The sequence below is a fragment of the Glycine soja genome, chromosome 16 (assembly GCF_004193775.1).
Source record: "Glycine soja cultivar W05 chromosome 16, ASM419377v2, whole genome shotgun sequence".
NCBI lineage: Eukaryota > Viridiplantae > Streptophyta > Magnoliopsida > Fabales > Fabaceae > Glycine > Glycine soja.
In genome coordinates this window covers 330,428-350,465 of record NC_041017.1, presented here as the reverse complement: position 1 = coordinate 350,465, position 20,038 = coordinate 330,428, and the positions used below count along the sequence as shown (strand labels likewise).

The 20,038-nt window shown below is 33.3% G+C and overlaps 1 protein-coding gene across 1 annotated transcript in view; it reads right to left on the bottom strand.

Moving 5' to 3' along the window:
- Positions 1-6,997: 6,997 nt before the first annotated feature.
- The window catches only part of LOC114391129 (midasin-like), a 59,357-nt gene continuing 46,316 nt past the window's right edge, over positions 6,998-20,038 (bottom strand). The window contains exons 50-76 of the mRNA XM_028352125.1: positions 19,785-19,994; positions 19,593-19,706; positions 17,610-17,691; positions 17,374-17,504; positions 17,111-17,275; positions 16,326-16,401; positions 16,133-16,245; positions 15,367-15,428; positions 15,156-15,269; positions 14,981-15,049; positions 14,732-14,888; positions 13,483-13,640; positions 13,330-13,406; positions 12,996-13,222; positions 12,646-12,888; positions 12,045-12,266; positions 11,797-11,955; positions 11,488-11,712; positions 10,964-11,269; positions 10,738-10,881; positions 10,381-10,587; positions 8,595-10,298; positions 8,209-8,490; positions 7,917-8,096; positions 7,723-7,821; positions 7,334-7,459; positions 6,998-7,236 (exon numbers count right to left, since the gene is read on the bottom strand). Of these exons, the coding sequence (XP_028207926.1) occupies positions 7,204-7,236; positions 7,334-7,459; positions 7,723-7,821; positions 7,917-8,096; positions 8,209-8,490; positions 8,595-10,298; positions 10,381-10,587; positions 10,738-10,881; positions 10,964-11,269; positions 11,488-11,712; positions 11,797-11,955; positions 12,045-12,266; positions 12,646-12,888; positions 12,996-13,222; positions 13,330-13,406; positions 13,483-13,640; positions 14,732-14,888; positions 14,981-15,049; positions 15,156-15,269; positions 15,367-15,428; positions 16,133-16,245; positions 16,326-16,401; positions 17,111-17,275; positions 17,374-17,504; positions 17,610-17,691; positions 19,593-19,706; positions 19,785-19,994 (5,685 nt within the window). The 3' untranslated portion in view covers positions 6,998-7,203. The remainder of the gene's footprint in view (positions 7,237-7,333; positions 7,460-7,722; positions 7,822-7,916; positions 8,097-8,208; positions 8,491-8,594; positions 10,299-10,380; positions 10,588-10,737; positions 10,882-10,963; positions 11,270-11,487; positions 11,713-11,796; positions 11,956-12,044; positions 12,267-12,645; positions 12,889-12,995; positions 13,223-13,329; positions 13,407-13,482; positions 13,641-14,731; positions 14,889-14,980; positions 15,050-15,155; positions 15,270-15,366; positions 15,429-16,132; positions 16,246-16,325; positions 16,402-17,110; positions 17,276-17,373; positions 17,505-17,609; positions 17,692-19,592; positions 19,707-19,784; positions 19,995-20,038) is intronic.

The following is a 20,038-nucleotide window of genomic DNA, read 5'->3' as shown; positions in this document are numbered from 1 at the left end:
ATTCATCAATCGATTTTCCATCAAGAGTGACTGCACGCATCGCAGTGCAGAGTTGACGCGCACGAGATTTAGTGTGGAGATTGAAATATTCATGGACTTTGTCCCAAACCTGAGAGGAATAGTTGGAACCTAGAACTCTTGATGACACAGACTTCGAAAGTGTAGACCGTAGCTAAACAAGAAGCGTTTGGTCTTGAACTTCCCAGATTTCATACTCTGGATTGACGCGATCAGCAATACGATCATCATCGGTGAGATAACGAGGCGAAACGACTAGATTAACGAAAAATTGTTGCAGCTTGTGCGATTTGATCACTGGTTCGACGTGTTGTCGCCAGTGGAGATAATTCGAATCATCAAGCTTCTCTGCAATGAGATTTGACGAAAGCAGAAGCCATGAAAACACATAACAGGACCTTGAAGAAACACAAAATTACGAAAAAATGGCTCTGATACCATTTTTGATAAACTGAGAGAAAAGTAGAGGAGATAACAGAGAAAAAAGAGAAGAACAAAGTTGATTTTATTGATCTGAAAAACTGATTAAAGATAGTTACCGTCCAAATATTTATAAACCTATATACAACAAAACTAACTAATTCTAATAGAAAGCCAACTAACTCTAAGAGGAAAGCTAACTAACTTTAACAGAAAGTTAACTAAGTGATCCTATTGAGGTGTAGTTAGAAAAATCCTTGAACTTCCTAAATTACTAACTATCACGAAATGGGTATTGTTAGCAAAAGCTAACCGCCCTTACAGACAAAATAGCACAAATCAATTTGTGAGGGAAAAGTGAGGGACTTGCATAGGAAAAAATTACCGAGCTGCAACAGTAAGAAGAGTGGTCACAAATTAGTGAGACAAATATCCATTTGGGGTCATCTATTTTTGCGAGGGAGGTCATTAGATTAGAGAGGAAACAGTGAGGGAATTCTTTCCACGCTAATTAGTGACAAAATATTTCTTTGCAAATCCGCCACAAACTATATTGGCAAGCGAGAGAAAATTCTTTCGATAATCAGCAAAATTCTTATAGTTATGTTTGTGGGTTCATGATTGATCGCAGTTTGTGATCTTGTACATACAACTTCAACTATACTAATCTTATGTTGTAATTTGACTGGTTTATTCAACTCTTAGTCAATTCAATTAGAAATATAAAAGTGTTATAATTTAATCTTTTCATCACTTATTCCTTTTCTTCCGTACACTAATACACAATAAATTAAATTAAAGGAAAGTGATACACATGTACAACATTATATTTTGGTTGAAGTATAATTTCTCTCAATATATACCGGAGATCGCTAACATAGTCACACCCTTTTTTTGGCTGGAGTATATTAACAATATACACCTAATTTTTAGGAAAAAGTACCCCAGCATCTCTTTTATTTTAATTGATCCATGTCAGGGTGTTTCAGAAATTTAATATTCATCTATTTTTTAAAACTTAAAATTCCTAATTTCTCTGTCCTCTCTCCTTTCCGGTTTCAAGGCCATTCAATTTTAATCTCTGAACAAAATTTCCAGTCAGCTTCTATGGTGGTTCAATCTCCTTGTGCTTGAAATTCAAAAGTTATTCTTTTTCAAATACAATTTTAATTAAATCATTCACATTTACTTTCTCAAGCTGAATCATAAAATGCAATTCGTTTAAAATATCCCTTTCTCAATCTCCTTGTGCGCTGGGGACATTGGTATATAGTATAATATTGAGAGTTTAAAATAATCAAATCTATATATACCACATGACACCGACATTGAAAGACAAAGTTTTTATTTATATATACGATTATTGCATAACGTTCTGGGATGGATTATAAGGCTTAGATCATTCCTCGAGCTACATCTATATATAACGCCTCAAAGTCAACAATCCAATGACTGAACTTTTTTCTTTATAAACAAAAGGATTTCATTTATAATAAAATAAGCACTTTAGCATAACATGTTACAAGTACTTGCACTTTAATCCAAGCCAGAAAAGAAAGGAGAAGCACCTGAATAAACACACACACAATAAACACCAGAATAAAGAATAATTACACACCCAATGATTAATTGATGCAAACGTGAAGCACAAAAGATTATTACAGAAACATCTCACAATAAACACCTGAGAAGTACGAAAGAAGAAACCATTGACGGTGATGGTCCTCGATTAGATGATTGAATATCTAATCGTTTACGTTTGTCGTCGATCCATTTAGTGACAATCCAAACAATTAGCAGTGCAATCCAAATATAAATAACTTTTCTGAACATGGTGTCGGTTTTATCCCAAAGGGAAGTTGGGGTGATCATTAGCGTACCAAACATCTAATGATCAAATGAAACATGCTGTGTTCGAAACAAGGAATCTTTTATAATCGTCTTGGTAAACAACAGCTAGAACAGATTCTCCAGCTAGACTGGACATTGGACAATTCCAGTCTCATTTGCATACCAAACACTACTGAAAGGTCAGACTTGCGATAACAGTAGCCACCAAACTCAACATTCCCCTCATGTCCTTCAACCATTCATCTCTATCCTTATCTGCCATCCAATTCCCTACACTTTTTAAGACTTTTCTCCACCCTTTCACCTCTTCTCTTTGAGACTGATCACTTTCAACGTTCATCGTATCTGACCAGTGTAATTGATTCATTTAATTGCACGTATGAATGGAGTAATATATATATTAATTATATATAAAGATAAAATCATAAATGTTAAAAGCATTCAATTTTAATATATCTATTCAAATAAATTACATATCGTTAAAATATATTTTTCATCATAAAATTAAAAATGTTTATATTTTATCTCATCCAAATTTTTAATTTAATATATATTTCATGCTTGTAAAATTAAAATTGTCAAATTTTGACTGGAACCTGTCCAAACCCACATAATATAATTTGTGATGATTTTTTTTATAATTTATGAAGGTTAAAAATTGTTACAAATATTTATTCTATAATTTGTATTTTTATAGTTTTTAAATCCCAAAAATTTTCATCTAGGTTTAAATTTATCTAAATCTAATTCTGAATCAAAATTTGTCATATTTTAATTTTATATGAAACATACTAATTATTTTGAAGAAACAAAATTTGAACATTTCTAATTTTATGAGAATAAAAAAATATATTTTAACATATAATTAAAAAGACAAAAAATGATAAGTAATGAGTTCGAGTATATAAAATGGCAAAAACAAAGATATATACTAGCTAAAATTCAATATATTTACTTGTAGGTTTGCCATTAATGCGTGTCATTAGAATAGGAAAATAATATTCTTAGACACCTAGTGAAATTAAAATATGTATTATAGATGATATAATATGAATTAAAGAGAAATATAGAAAAAAAATAATGGATGTTGTTTAGGTGTGTGTTTTAAAATAATAATAAAAAGTCTACATATCATTGCTCCATTGCAATACTCTCAACAGTCATTATGTACGTACAGTAAGTTTAGCAGATCCAGACTTAAGTTATGGCGTTATATATACATTAGTTATATAATGTCCCGGTCTGAACTTATAATTTGTTAACTTTACGTACATATGAATTTTGCATGAAGCTCATAACGAGTATAATTCATAATTAAGAAGTAAATACACAAACAATACCTAATTGATTAGGACAGTAAAATCTTACGTACCTTTATTCGTTTGCTTTAGTATGATAGCTCAATGCTATTTGCCTTTTGCGGCGGAAGCCAAGTGGGTGTCTGAGTGATATGTCTTTGAAGCAAGCAAATATATATATATATACTTGCAAAAGCATAATTCTAGCGTTAAAACAAGTACTTTTTTGGTTAATCTAATTTATTCCCCACAAAGATAAAGCAGAGAAGAATCTTTCACAAAGTGCAAATACACAATTACTCCAATATATTATCCAGGAACAATCATCTTTTAAACCAAGTTATTATTCAAAGAAAAATAAAACGTGAAAAGCCTCGAACAAAGTAAATGGTAAGTATTCGAAAGCACAACATTTATGCCTCGAACAAGCAAGTTTTGGAATGGGATAATATCTTTTTCTTTTTCTAATCAAAAGGGCCAAGCAGAAGGAAGACTGCAGGGCCAATCAGAACGGGATATGATCATTGCTAACTTTACGTACATATGAATTTTGCATCAAGCTCATATCTAGCTAGTAGAGTTAATTCTTAAGAATTAAATGCACACATGATACATAATTCATTAGGACCATAAAATCTTAGGCACCTTCGTTTGCTTTAAGTATGATGCTACTTGTCTTTTGCGGCTGAAGCCTAATGGCTATCTGACAGGTGTGCCTTTGAAGCAAAAGAAGGACAGATATATACTTGCAAAATTGGTCACTAGCTAATAAGAAAAAAGGTTAAGGTAGGAATAATCTATAAATTCAGATAGTGGGACAGTCGCTGCTGAGGGATATGATGATGTTAGAAATTAATGTGAAGGGGAAAAGTTAGTCAAGAAATCAAACCTACAAAATGATTAATCAGACTAATTGAAGTCAGAATTCTGAAAAATAAGTCTTTTTTTTATTATTATCCATTTTATCCACTAATTTTTTCAAAAATATCTAATCATTTTACAAAATAAATTTTATGAATTTTCTTTTTAATCTTTTTGAACCACGCCGGAAGTTCCTCACCAAGAAAATAACGAAAAATATAAGATTAAAATACATTTTTTCATTCTTGTAAATATATCAAAGTTTTTTTTTATTCATACAAAATTTTTTATTTGTTTTTCGTTCCTAAAATTATAATGTTATTTTTCAATCTAGAGTTAGATCTCGATAATTCTGGATTTATCCAAACCTAGGTGGTATTTTATTATTTAAAATTTTATAATGTAATTTTTTATTAAAAACCACAAATTACTAAAAAAAATGCAATAATCAAAAACACAATTTCTGGCCATTAACATCTACCTCAAATTGCAAAAAAAAAAAAAAAAAAAATAGTATCGTATCAAACCTCTCTTCCCTCATCGATAAGGTTGTCTCATATCAAAGAAATCATTAAAAAGCTTAACATAACAAGAGAAATAGTCAAAAATTTAAATGCATAATTATAAAATCAGACTTCCACTTCACCTTGGTGGAAGATTAAATAAGGTAAAACCAAAATTATAAATTAAAGAAAAAAAAAAAAGGAGAACATGGGTGAAGAGAAGAAATGTATGTAAATATATGAATACATGATTTTGATGATGCTAAAGAAGAATTAAACAAGATTGTTTCAAAGGATAAACATTACTTCAAGATTAATACAAGGTTGTTTCAACAAACAAAGCATTGCTTCAAGATTAACTCAAGATCAAGTTTTGCCTCAAAACAAAGTGTTTCCAAGGCATTCAAGGCTCTGATAATCGATTACCAGACAGTGTAATCGATTACTAGAAGACAATTTTGAAAAATAACTGTTAAAAAAGATTTTGAATTTGAATTTTGAACCTGTAATCGATTACCAGATGTTTGTAATCGATTACTAGCAATGAAACTCTTGAAATTCAAATTCAAAGTCATGATCCTTCAAAATATAGTTGTGTAATCGATTACCTGTAATCGATTACCAGTGAAAATTCAGAAAAAAAAAAAAAACTTTTTGAAAAGACACATCTCTTCAAACCATTTTGAATAGGCACGAAGGGCCTATATATATATGTGTGTGTGTCTGATTTCAAAAAGCAAGAGAGATATTCCAAGAGAACTTCATTGTAAAATGCTCTCTCAACAACTCTTGGGCAAACACTTGTAAATCTATTGAAAGTTCATCTAGAAACTTCAAATTGTATTATCCACTCTAAAGGAGAGTAATCTTTCTATTCTTATGAGAAAGTCAATTGTAATTAAGAGACTGGTTGTCTCTTGAATTGTGAGTTTCCTGAATATAAGGGAAAAGGATTCATTGGGTGTCGAGAAGTTGTAAATTTTTTTTTTTACAAAGTTAGTGAAAATCTCAAGTGAGTTGCTTGAAGACTGTACGTAGATCGAACCAGTATAAATCGAGTTTGAATTTCTCTCTTTCCTTATCTCATTTATGTTATTGCTCCTTATCTCATTTATGTTATTGCAATCAATTTTGTCTTCATATTTAAAGAACATTATTAAATTGATTGTTACTTCTTCTTCTACATTCTAAGTCTATTAAAAGTTTATTGGTGGGAAATTTTGAAACTTAATTCTCCCCCCTCTTAAATTATTGAGGCCACTTGTCCAACAATGTAAAATAAAAAAAACACACATAACACGTAAAGAGACAAATCACGCACATATTAATTACAGTGTGTCACAAATCATGCTTAGAGCAATGGTTCAATGGTTCATTGTTGAATAAAATTAAAACGAAATTCAATTGTGAGTAAGTCTAATTCTGCACACCCAGCGAAATTACTGGTACACCCAGCAATTTCCCAAATTTCCCATTTTATCCTTTCGTAAAAGGATACGGATAAGCTAATCTGTAAACTTTATAAATCAGCTGAAGTGATTTTTTTTGTTTTTTTTTTCAAAAAAATGTTTTTTTAATTTATTAATATATTAAATTTTTTAATAGTAAATATTTTTTATTTATAAAAAAGCGTACGAATTAAATAATTCGTATGAGTTATATCAAAATTAATTGTCACAATTTATTATTTAAATTTACATACGTATTAAATATACATTAGAAAATTTAATGTTATATATAACAACATTATTTATTTTATAATATAATTGACCTATAGCTCAATTGGTTAGATCGTCGTGTTAATAATTTAAAAGTCAGATCCGATTCTTTTCAAAACAATATAACTTTACATGAACAAAAATAGTAACCAAAATCGATAATGTGTGGTCAATATAACATGCAAACTATTTAGGAGGGAAAAAGAAGAAAAAGAAGCATTCAACTAAATACGCATTAATTGAGTTTCATGTATCCAATATCGTTTTATACATTGTGTTTGGAAGAGATGAATGAAAAGAAATGAAAGTATGAGGAGTGAAAGAGAGATGAAACAGATAAAAGTTGGATTGTTTTGTATACATAAAAAATAGGTGAAAAAATATTCATTATAGAAAAAGATTCATGGAATGCACAGCTAACATGATATTCTTAATCAAAGAAGAAGCATCTGTACACTGTACAATTGGGTCTACTATATATATGAAATAGGGAGCAGATTCTCTCCCAAAATGGAACTTGCACGATAAAAGTCCTCAACCAGTTGAATGTTGCATAAGCTCCATCCACTGAAATAAGCACAACAAAAAATATAACACACTTTGTTAACCAAGATCTTTATATTTATATTTCTGCCTCAGAAAGGGGGAAGGGACTCCAACTAACCTGTCTCAATAAGTTTGCAAGAGTCCTAGGCAGTGCTTCAATGTTCCTCAGAACAATGTAGTAGGGAAATGGAAAGGAATCCATGTACTTGAAAATTTTCGTCTGTCCACCCTCAACAGACGCTTCCTGCAGTCCAGAACGTCATGTTAAGTGAGAAGTTGCATATAATACTCACATTTTTTATATAAAAAAAAACATTTGAGCATAAATTTAAAAAACCATCCAGCCTCCATTTTCGCTAATAGGTGTCAATGTATTGCAGTCAGCACTTTCTCTCTACAGTTGCTTTTTTAATGACAAATAATAATAAAAATAAAGTGGACACAGTTTAGTTACTTTTTACTTTTCTACCGTGCAATTGCACGGTGCTGATCTAGTTGTTTAAATACCTTGAGATCCATAATTGACTCCTGAGAATTATCCAGAAGCAAGAAAGCAACCATTCGATTACCAGTTGACACATCTCTAACACACTGCTTTAATTTCTTCTGGAAAAATTAAAATTGAAGATGAGTGAACAAAGGCCAGTACCGATGACTAAAAGGATAAATAGAAAAAAAAAAAGCAATTTTTTATCAAGTACCTTTTCAACAAACCGACCATCTGCAATTATTAAAACTAGCTGCTGAAGGGGGTTATGTCCAGATGGAAGTCGAGCTTTTGCAACTGCAGTATCTAGCTTGTTAGTCAAGTACTTCAACAGGTCAACAACTGGCTCATCCGCAATAGTATTTTCTTGCTTGAATGTCAAATTGGAGATCATCTGCTCCTCAGCCAAAACAAACAATTAGATCCTCTCGAACATATTCCAGAAATGAATAATGATGTCGATGAAAGAAAAACCAATTATAAGTTAAATTGTTAATCCTGCTAACCTTAACACCAGACTCTCCAGTAAAGGGCCTGTCAAAGTCGTGCAATAATTTTATGTTTCCCTTCGTTCCAAAACTAGCAACAGCCAAGCTGCCCATTTCCAATTGCGAAACAGCACGACATACTGTAACCAATGCCTCAATAGCAACGTCACCACAGCCATTCTCTGACATACTATGTGAATCATCAACAGCTATAACAACTTGGTAATCACGTTTGTTGGGTCTGGTTCGTCTCAGCCATATTCTATCTTTACTATAATCACTTGCTATGTAAGGAATTACCTGTTTTTTTTTTTAAGAAAAAGATGGTAAGCTAAGCACCAATATTTCATCAGCAAATGTTACATTTTACAAGGTCTATCACTTTATAAGAATAAATGATCTACCTTTTTCATATTTATCCTTTTGCCAGTTCTATAATCCCCTTGAAGCTTGCTGGCCACAGTGGGCTCCATTACAAGGCGCAATTGCTCAGTCAACTCATGAGACAATTTTGTTGTGCTAAGCTCGAATCTTCTCCAAAGAGCAGTAGCATTATCTTTCACATGATCAGGTACATCAAAAGGTTCTTGGCATTTACCCAAGTCTTTGTCATGCTGAAAAGGCTGGCTTATATTATCATTGTTCTCACTCAAGTATGAATTCCCAAAAGAAACCAAATCTTCCAAACGATTTTCTAGATCAATATTCATACTAGCAATAGGATACACTGATCCATCTTCTCGTGACTTCTCCATAGTTGAGGTATTCACTTTCTCCCTTTTTTCATTTTGGGGGATCAATGAAGAATTATTTACAGAATTCATTTCAGATTTTTCCTTCTCAAACTGCAATTTTGCATCTTCTCCAGCAAGACATTCTTTATCAAGCTTATCACAATCAATGTTTCTATCAACTTGCTCAAGTGTTGCAGGTCCCAGAGCCTGAGTTGTTCCCTTTTCAAATTCAGAAACATAGCCATACTCATCAGCATTTTCATCTTCCATCTCACCCTGCATCTCATTGTTATCTTCTGGAACATCACCAGATACATTAACTCTTTCTTTCTTATATTCAAGTGCATCACCTATACTTCGACGAGGATTAGTATGCTTCTCCTGAATAAATGAATGATCGGTCCATGGATGATGAGATTTGGGTTGATTTTCTCCAAATCCCCCACTATTTGATGAGTTGGGCATCTCAACATCCATATCAGACATACTGCTAGAAGGCAAGCCTCCCAACAGAGTAGAGTCAAAGTCATGATGACTATTAGACACATTCGACTCTGCTGCTACATTTTCAGAACCAGATGTCTGCCAATCAACTTTGGACTGTGATGCTAATTCAGCAGGGGAAACTTGTTCATTATTCAACTCCGACAATCTTGATACATCTTTCTTTGGTTCTGTGGAATTCAAGTCTGCATTCTCTTGATCATCTTTTCCTGAGTTCACGTCAACTTCAGTATTTGCCTCTTCCATAACTTCATCAGGAGAGCAAGTCTCTTCATCTCGATTCCCTTCATTTCTGTTCTCAGCTAAATCAACTTGCTCATCCGGTTCTCCATCTTCCATGAGATCTGCATCTTCATTTACGTCCAAATCCATAACTGTGTCAGAAGTTTGATCCAGCACATCAGGCTTCAACCCAGTGGGATCTGAATATGCTGTGTCTTTGTCCATAGTCACCTCATCAGCATTCTCTCCATCACCTATTTCATCTGGGGTTACAGTTTCATCATCCTGAGCATCACCTTCATCACAATTACCATCCCCAGGTTCATTAGTTGTAGAGTCATCCTTGGCTCTTAACTCTCTATTCCCTCCATCTCTGTCCTTGACCGAAGGTCCAGATTCATACTTTTCTCTTGTATCATTGGGGGTTTCATCTTCATTCTCATCACAAACTTTCTCACCCACTGCTTCACTGTCTGGTCCAGCAGGTCCCATTTCAGACTCAAGTTCCTCATTTTCACCATCAATATCATCATCTTCTCCAGAGTCCTCACTAAGGCTCATTGCATCAGCCTCAAAATCCTGTTCCATCTCAATCCCTGTATTATTACTGCTTGGCACTTCATTAGAGTCATCTTGCTTTTCATTTTGCTGAACCATTGACACAAGGAAAGAAATCAGATAACTGAAGAATCTTACCAAATCAGAAAAATATATACGCTAAAAAGCTAACCTGTTCCCGTGCTCCCAGCAGCTGATCTTCATCAGTAATCTGATCACTTACATCCTTTAATCCGACACCCTCTCCCATGCCTGTCCCACTTGCATCTCCAGATGTATTGAGGGTTCCATCTTCCTCCTGGTTTTCAGGAGATATTCCAAAACCTTTTGAAAATAAAGAAGCTAAAATATTTGCAATCACATGCGTTGTTACTGATACCTGCAAATTGACATAATATACAATTAGATCATCCAACTTAATCTAGAAAGAGATGTTGTCTAAATAGAGAATGTGTCAATTACATGATACACAGGTTATCATGGAGGGAAAAGGAGCATATACACAGAATGAGGAGAGTATTGAGCTTACTGATTTGTGCATGGCTAAGAAATTTTTCATGAGTTCATCACCAAAGTTTAGTAACTGATCCATGAGCAAATGTAGATTTCTAAAATGGGCTTCTACATGCAAATAACTGTTGTTGTTATCATCACAACAATTCACCAACTTCTCCTACAGAGCAAAGGTATGATCAATTTAGTTATCTAGCAAGAGTATCAAGTACTAAGATAACTTGCTAAGAAACAAAACTTACCCCAAAAGAAATTGCTTTGAAAAGATTCTGACATAATATGTCCAAGCTAAGATTTGTAACAAATGACTCAAATAGCGATTCCCATGAAACAATTTTTACCATGGACTCGTCAACCATAGGAATATTGCTTGGCAAACATAAATTCTGCAATACAGTTGCAAGATGCTGACAAGTAGACATAAGGGCTTCATTGAACCTGGCATTAAGCTCCACAGAGTTTCTTTCACAAAATATATCTTCAGATAAATCTACTTGATTGGAGTTTCCCTTTATTGCCATTGTAAACTCTTCCTCAACTAATTTTGCCTGAAGAGTAAATGTTTTTGTTAGAATATGTTTCTTTTTATTGAGTTGTAGGGCCTTAAGCCCATCTATCTTAGGCCCATTTATTGTATTATATACTTTACCCAATCAAAGAGAAAGATAATTTTTCTTTTTCTATCACCAAATACAACAGATTTTAAATCTCAAATTTCTCTTTCAAAATACTAGGTTTCTCAAGGATAAGCCAAAAGATTAAGTACCTTATCAGCTATTTCTTGAAAATGCTGAATCAGAACTTTTCTGGCAGTGCTTCTATCCAAATCATGCTCCTGTAGTTCAAGAAAACGATCCTTAAAATCCCTAATGGTCTTGAAATTTTCAGAAACCAGCTGCTCAATTTCTTGAGTAACAATGCAAAGATGCGAGGAATAAGTCACTGCGGTGACAGCTTTGGTTCTCCCAATTAGGTAACAATCCAATGATTCCTGAAATAATGTTTCATGAATCAAAAGGGAGTAGATACTACTGCAAATTTAGAGATATTTACAACCAAATACCAATATATGCACCTTCGATTTACAGAACAATGGCAAAAATTCTTCAATGGAAGCAATCATCTGCCTGGCTAATGGTCTTGCTCTATGACAAGTGTTTAAATGGCTATTTTCTAATATCCTTAGTAAAAGCAATTCTTCTTGTGATGTAGAACACAGAGTGTCAAATAATTGCTGCGTGATCAATAAAAGAAAGTATTCATATGGAAACCTAAACACTAGCAAAAATAGAAATCTAAATAAATTTTAATAATGATGCTTACTTTTTGTTGCCACAAACACTTGTAAGAAGCAAATTGTTTTGGAATAATAGAGCACATATGATTTATATTGTTATCAGTGGAGGAGGAAAGTGAAAACAATTTTCCCAGAGTAGATACACATTCTCTAAAGCATTTCAACTGCTTGTCAAATGCAGTGGCAGCAGTGAGTTGCTTCTGTTGTATCTGTACGAGCTGGTTGAGGAAAGAACTAGAACTGTCAACCTACAGAAACCAAAGCTATTAAAATTCCATATGATTCAGAAAGCACACAGAAACAGGTGGGTAGGTCTGATACTCACTTCCTACCACTGAAACTATTACAAAAGAAATGCAGTAGAGATGATAAATTCACTGATTATATAAATAATCCCTTCCATTGTGAAGAAAAGTAGCAGGGTGACAAATACTATATAAAAAGATGCACAGAGGGAAAATAAGAAAAAAGTAAAACAATGCAAGAAAACCAAATGAAGATTAAAAGGTCAAAAAAAACACAATGATCATTAAATTACAAATTTTATAAAAACAATAATCATTGATACATAGGTTCTCAAATATTGAGTGGATTTACATTACCGATAATTTTAAAAAGACATTTCACCTGTTCAAGAGTTATATCTTTGTGTGGATTGAGGCATGTCTGCTGCAAAAGCAGGACAGACACAACACTCTTGAAGTAATAATCAATGGCTGTTTTCCACTCCATAAGAAAACTTTCTTCTGGACTATTCTTATTTTCAACTTCAGGAATTCCCGAGGTTACACATGATAATCTACTATTTGTTAGCAGTAAATATGGAATGTTCCCAGAAAGCTGAAGGAACCACCAAGATTTATGCTGGTCCTGCATATTTGTTCAAATAAAAGGGTAAAAATGAAAAGGGGAATTTTATTAGATATATTTAATAAGTAATCTGGACATTCATGAAAACAAATGGCTATGTTTCATACTGCTGTATATGCCGACTTGTGTCGAGACAACCCATTGCTTTCTAAGAGCTTAAGAAGCTCAGACAAAGCCCTCCTCTTCCCTTGACCCTTTTTTTCCTCTTTCCAAAGATCACCATAGTCAACCGCTGTAGTATATATTTTTTCAATCGTATGCCACACAGCTTTCCACCCTTTCAGGTAAATTGTATGCTGGGAATCACCACAAGGTCTAAATATGCTTTGAATTTCTGCATAGATTAACTATGTTTCAAATTTCCAAACCAGAAAACAACCATACAAAAAGCTAAAACACCAAAAAGATAAGGATAAGAAAACAAGAGGAGCAGGTGAGAACCTTCAACACTTTTCTTAAGCAGCAAGTTCTGCAAAGCACTGTCTACTCCCTTGATGCAGTTGTCAAACCACGTGAACCTACATCAAGAAGACATGTCAACTCAAAAATTACAAAAGATTGCAATATACTGTACACCCATCAGCTTATGATAACCTGTTTTCACCGAAAAATGTCAAATCAAAAGCACCATCAACCAATCCCTTATTCAGAACATCATAAATGGGCTGATGACCATGAAAAGATTGCACTTTTGCTCCTCTTTGTGCAACTTCTTGGCTAAAGAAAATAGACACGGGTTCTTGCAGAATATCCTTCACCAATCAGAAAAGAGATCAACATATGAATATCATAACTCAAGAAGTATTTACAATTTATGGTGAATAAAGCGGAGAAAATGTGGAGATGCTGGAGAGCAGAGGTGAAAAACTAAAACTTTGTCCGAATGAAAGACTAAGAAGTAAGAGCAAACAAATTGCTCGTGTAAGACCTGTCCCCCTTTCAGATACAGAAATGCTCTACAACTTCATAATTGATTTATAGGTGTTGGAAGATCCACCAAAGACCCAAACAAGTTTTAACTTATTTTATTTTGGTTTCAAATAGTAGAACATTGTATTAACATAAGATAATTGCACCAAGGAAACTAGACAAAAGAGACAACAGGAAAAAAGGCATTAGCTCAAAAGTGTTCCTGCATACCTCATCATATCAAACAAATCCTTTAGAAAGCTATTATTTTTAATCCACAAAAAAACTGTAGTGCCAATCTACTCAAACCCATACCCCATCACAAGGGACATAAGATACAGGTCCACTACTGCACAGCCTTAATATTCCTCCAAGAAGAAAATAACTTAAACAGAAGCACATTAAAGGCCAAAAAGCTTGCATGTACTAAGCCAGCTCAAGTAGTAGAAAAAAAATATCTACAGCTGACATTCAGTAAAAACATTGCTTACTATTTCTTCCTTCTTACCATTTTATTCATCAGGCAACCAGGGGGAGGGTGGAGCCAATTCATGACTACACACCAGTATATCAACTGAGGTCCATCAGTGATCAGGATGAACATTTAATCAAACCAATCATTTAATTAAGTTTATTAAAATGGTTAACTATTTCAAGTGGGTATACAATTTTAAAATCGAGGGAAAATCAAAACCCTAGAAAAAAGCCAATGAAGTATATGACAACATATGTTAAAACAGAGGTTACATTTGAAAAATATGTAGCAATTATTAAATTTACTTGAATGTTGTAATAAGCTAACTTGATTATTTTCCTAGTGGTCAATAGTTCAGATATAAAATTATAGCAGCAAGAAGGATCAGTAAAAAACAGGAAAAAGATGCTCATGTTCAAATCAGCTGTTGCATAATCAAATAGACAGCCTGAAACTTACAGTATACTTTTGTATAAGCTTCTTCAGCTTCTGCCGACCCTTTTTCAAGCTTTCAATTGATAAATAACTCTTGCCATGCACCCACCGACATAGTTTCACTAGTTTGCTAAGTTCAATCTCGACCTCTTTCCTACTAGCATCAATGCACTTCAATACTCTGCAGTCAGTCACATAATTACACCAACAGACAACAAGGCCAGGGAAATAATAGACAGTAAATCAATGGAACAATAGGTGAAAAGAACTTACATTGGTAAGAACTGCGCATAAAATCCAAAGATATTGTATAAGAAGGTTGATTGTTCCGACTGACTAGAACTGTTTAAAATGAGAAAAAGCCTTCAGATTTAAACTTTAAAATGAGGCTGAATTTTCTTCTCTTTTATTTTCGAGAAAACTTAACTGCAAGGGAAACAAATTATACCTGGAATTAATTTTCAAGCATGCACTGATATGATTTTGACCAAGGAACGCAAAGAGAATCTGAAGACGTTTCCTAAATTCCCCAATACTGGATGTTTGAATGAATTCCTCAAGGCTGCAAAATACCAAAGTAAAAACAGAAGTAACTCCACAAAACCAGGTCAAAAAATCTAAGATAAAACTACAAAGGCTGAATTTAGTCTGTAACATGCCTTTGAATAATTGATATATCACATGAGCTGTGTTGAAGAACAGAGTACAGAGGAAACCACAACTGCAACAAAAACAAGAAACAAATAAGCAATATTCTTTTAAAGAACAAAAATAATATTGAGAACAAAACTTTTGCCTATTTCCAAAATAACTGAACAACATCCCTCAAAGAAGATTAAAAAGATGGGAGTTGTAGATACTATTTTTGAGAAAAGGAATAATATTGAAAAGAGATAAGACAATCAAAATCACAGTAAAGGACATATAGTCAAAATTATCAACCCTCCATCATATATGGAGTGCTGAACTCTAAAAACACTAGCAGTATAGCAGATAGTTGAATGGCCATTATACAGAAGCTTTAGATACAAGATAAATAATTTATGAATTTATATATTTATATTATAAAAATATAAATATAAATAATTTATTCATAATTAAGAAATTCACAATTGAAAATAAAAAGTCACGGTCTAAATTAATAATACCCCCAATTAGACTGAATAGGGAACGGTAATGAACAGTGATAGATTGAATAGACTTCTAAATGATTGGATTAATGGATTCCAATTATATTAAATGCTAACTGATTTTTCTTTTTTGAGACGATATCTAGTTCTTGTACTACATTTATACAATACAACCTATGCACTTGCAGATTGACAATACTTGGCGAGTATTTAGGTCCTCAAAAATTACAACAAATTCTCTACTTTGACTAAGACTAACATAACAAAAAATACTAAAAAAAACCTCGCCACTTACTTCCCCCGCGTTATTCTCGTACTGGTCCATCACCTCATCAAGCAAAGCCGGCCAAGAGTCCAGTTCTATCTTTTGCCATGATGACAACAGATCATAAACAGATTTGAATTGATCTACAATTCATTTCAACAAAAAAATTAGTGAAATACAAAGTACACAATTGCAGCTTCAACACTCGAAATAAAAAACATACTTGAGAAGGAGAACTTTGAACCATTTTCTTGCATAACTTCAGCTTTGTGCAGTAAAAACTGCAACCCTGAAAAGGCCTACAGAGGAGAGAAGAGTTAAAACTAGACCCTAAAGTCACAAATGAATTCTTTCAATTTTAATAAGCATAAGCATATATTATAAAAGGAAAACTGTGCGAAGGGCATATAATTAAAAAAAAAAAACATTTCCAATTCCTTACAGATAAATGGATCACAATCAAAAAGCTTTCAGTGGGCATGTGATTGAAGGAAAGTGAAACGAAACACACATTGATAACACTTAAGGACTGATCAACACTAGGGGTTTAAGGACTAAAAATAACAAAAACACTGTTTAGGATTTGTTAGCAAACCTTGAAGAATTGATATTAAAAGGAAAATCGTACCACATCATATAACCAATTGATTAGTAGTAGAATAAAAAAATTTACAATTCAATACAGAAAAATTCGCTGATAAAAAAAAATACAGAAAAATTCAAACATGTAAAGTTTTTGATAGGTACAGTGTTGAAGGAAAGTAGGATTATAGATATGCGTGACCTTAACCCTAAAACATCTTTATATTGAATTACAAATAAAATCACATCAAACTCAATGCAAATAAAATATCTATAAATAACAGTTTGAGGACAGAAATAACACTAACAGTCTTTCCACCAAACCAATCTAAAGGCATATATAGGATTGTCTCATTATCTGTAATCCGTACATATGAAACCAATTTGTACAGAGAACAGAATTCTAATAAGTCCTTTGATCACTACCTTTGCTAAAGGGGTATCCGACGGGAGAGTCAAGAGCATGTCAATTATATCCAAAAAATTCTGAAGATCATTATGATCCTCCCACTCATTTAGAACGGAAAGAATCTGCTGTTGGAGAGGTGCAAGTACTTTCAACATTTGTGCCATCTCAGAAGCATTTGAATCCTTGACTCCAGAAATATAATACACAGGTCATGATTTTATTATAAAAACAGAAAGGTAAAAAAATCAAAGGCTCCAAAATATAAAAAATTAGACAACACCTTGTAAAAATTGTATCTGGTAGCAGACTTGTGAGACAAAAGATACTTCTTTCTGTAGTCTAAACAGAGATAAAATAAGTGCTCTGGCATGAGTTTAGCATCTAAACTAGGCAAATGTGTAGAGTGGACACCTGAGAAAACAAAAATTAAGAATGGAAAATGTGACATGAAGTTACAAGCAAATAGCAATGACCAGCTGAAATCCTTTCTTTTAAAAAAAATGTATTGATTAGTACCTCTGATTAAATTGATACCCAAAGTATATGAGTCAATAAAGGAATGCAACCGATCTTCATCAGAAACTTCGAAAATTCCAGGCTGAACCAAAAAGAAGTGTTATAACTACAGGGAATGGAAAAAAGTGCAAATTCATAACAAAAGCACTATTAATGGCTGTTAAACATGCAAAAAATAATATTGAATAGATGACCTAAAACAACAACAACAACAACAACGCCTTATCCCACTAGGTGGGGTCGGCTACATGGATCAACTTCCGCCATAATGTTCTATCAAGTACCATACTTCTATCCAAATCATTGTGATTTAATAGATGACCTAGAAAATATACTATCATTAATTACAGAAAATAAATCCAAGCTTTTGTAATGAAACTAAATTACCTATAAATAGGCCATGCTACTGTCTGAAATATTAAGAAAGGAAAAGATCGAGGAAGAGTGTAATAGAAAATCAAGGAAAACTGTGAATTCTCCAATCAAGTGTAATATCTGCTAGATATAAAACCATTCATGTGCTTTTACCCAACAGCTTAAGCTTTATGGAATAATTGATAAATAATAATCACACAATATTAGGTCACTTGTTCTTTCATTGCAGCAAAATCATTCCATTATGGTGGGAATCAATGTCTTGGGTGAATATCATGGGCCCTCTCCCACAATCCCCAAAGCATCATTTTCTCCAACATATTTATGGAGTGGTTGAGGGTGTATGGGTCAACAGATGGAAGTGTTGGTGGTTAGCTTTGACATGGTCTATATGGCAGCAGCGGAATAAGATACTTTTCTCCAACGATACACAAAATCATGGACGATGCAGCCTTCTTACTTTAGTCTTCGCTTCGTAACCTAGAGAAGGACTTCGGGACAAGTTACAATCATTGGTCCAGCAATCTCAGATTAGGTTTTATCCGTTAGGGATGGTTGACACATTATAGCAATGGTTTTAAATATGTAATCTAGTGTTCTACTCACTGGTTCCTATTCAGACTTCACCAAGTCTGATTCGGAACCTTGTGTCTGGTAACCTTAAGTGTAAACTTTGTACCTTTGGTACTCAATTAATACAATCATATACTTTTTGCCGAGCAAAAAAAAGAGGCTCTATAAATATGTGGTCTAAAGTTTGATCTATGTTGTCCTTAGGCTTCAAGCCCCAAATTGCTATCGTGGGAGATGACAAATTAAATATAAGGCTTAATTGCAAATTTGGTCCCCCTATTTATCTCAACTCACGAATTTGGTCCCCCTGTAATTTAATTCATCAATTGAGTCCCCCATTTTTTTTGCAATCCGGTAATTTTAGACCTCAATCCCGAATTTAGACGTTGACTGTTAATTTTTTACGTTGACCGCGTACTTTTATTGGATGTTGATTAGGTGCACGAAATTCAGTCTCCAATAAAAGCACAACACATGGCGTGGCGGTCAACGTAAAAAATTAACAGTCAACATCCAAATTCGGGGTTGGGGACTAAAATTACCGGATTGCAAAAAAATGGGAGACTTAATTGGTGAATTAAATTACAGGGGGACCAAATTCGTGAGCTGAGATAAATAAGGGGACTAAATTTATAATTAAGACTAAATATAAAACTATTTATGTGCTTTCATTCAATTCTTTAGCTTGGGATAATTGATTCAATAACATATTATAGAATAAGGCTTCAGCTCAAAAAATTCTCAAACACTCCTCCAATTTCAATAAATCTATTTTGAATACAGATAATTTTACTAAGACCAACGTCAATCCGGGTGATTCAATTCATTTAATCCCTACACAATGAAGGTATGAATCTGAGTTAACCAAATACACACCGAAAGAGTAACCAATTAAGCTGAACTCGTAACCAGCTATCAACAAAACACATGCTAACCAAGATTATATCAGCTAGGAAACTTCGCATAAAAATCTTTTAACTCCAAATTGCAAACCATATTATAACTTGAATTTATGAATAAGAAACAAAGACTCACAGTCTGGACTAGATCACTAGATCCAAATAACCGATTGTGAATGAGAACCACATGGCTGAGGAATGGGATAGACTCTTCCAGCTGCTTCGGTTTTTCATCCTGAGAGGGTACAATCTGATTGAATAAACATTCAGACAGGATGGAATCAACAACAACAAAAAAATTAACATTCAAATTTCATACAAGGATTACTTTGTCAGAAGATTTTTCCTTCCATTCCAAAAATGTTTCAGGTGCAACTGAATTTGCAAGAGGTGGTAATTCAACTTCAATAACACTCTCAATTTCGAAAGCTCGAGGTTTAAACTTGTACTGTTGAGAATTAAAATCACTCTCTGACTTTACATCATCCTTCTTATTCAACCAAAGCTTGGCAAACACGTTGAAAATCTTGTGCATGAGCTGAAGTAGAAGATATAGAATATTGTAAGCAAAAAATAATTTCA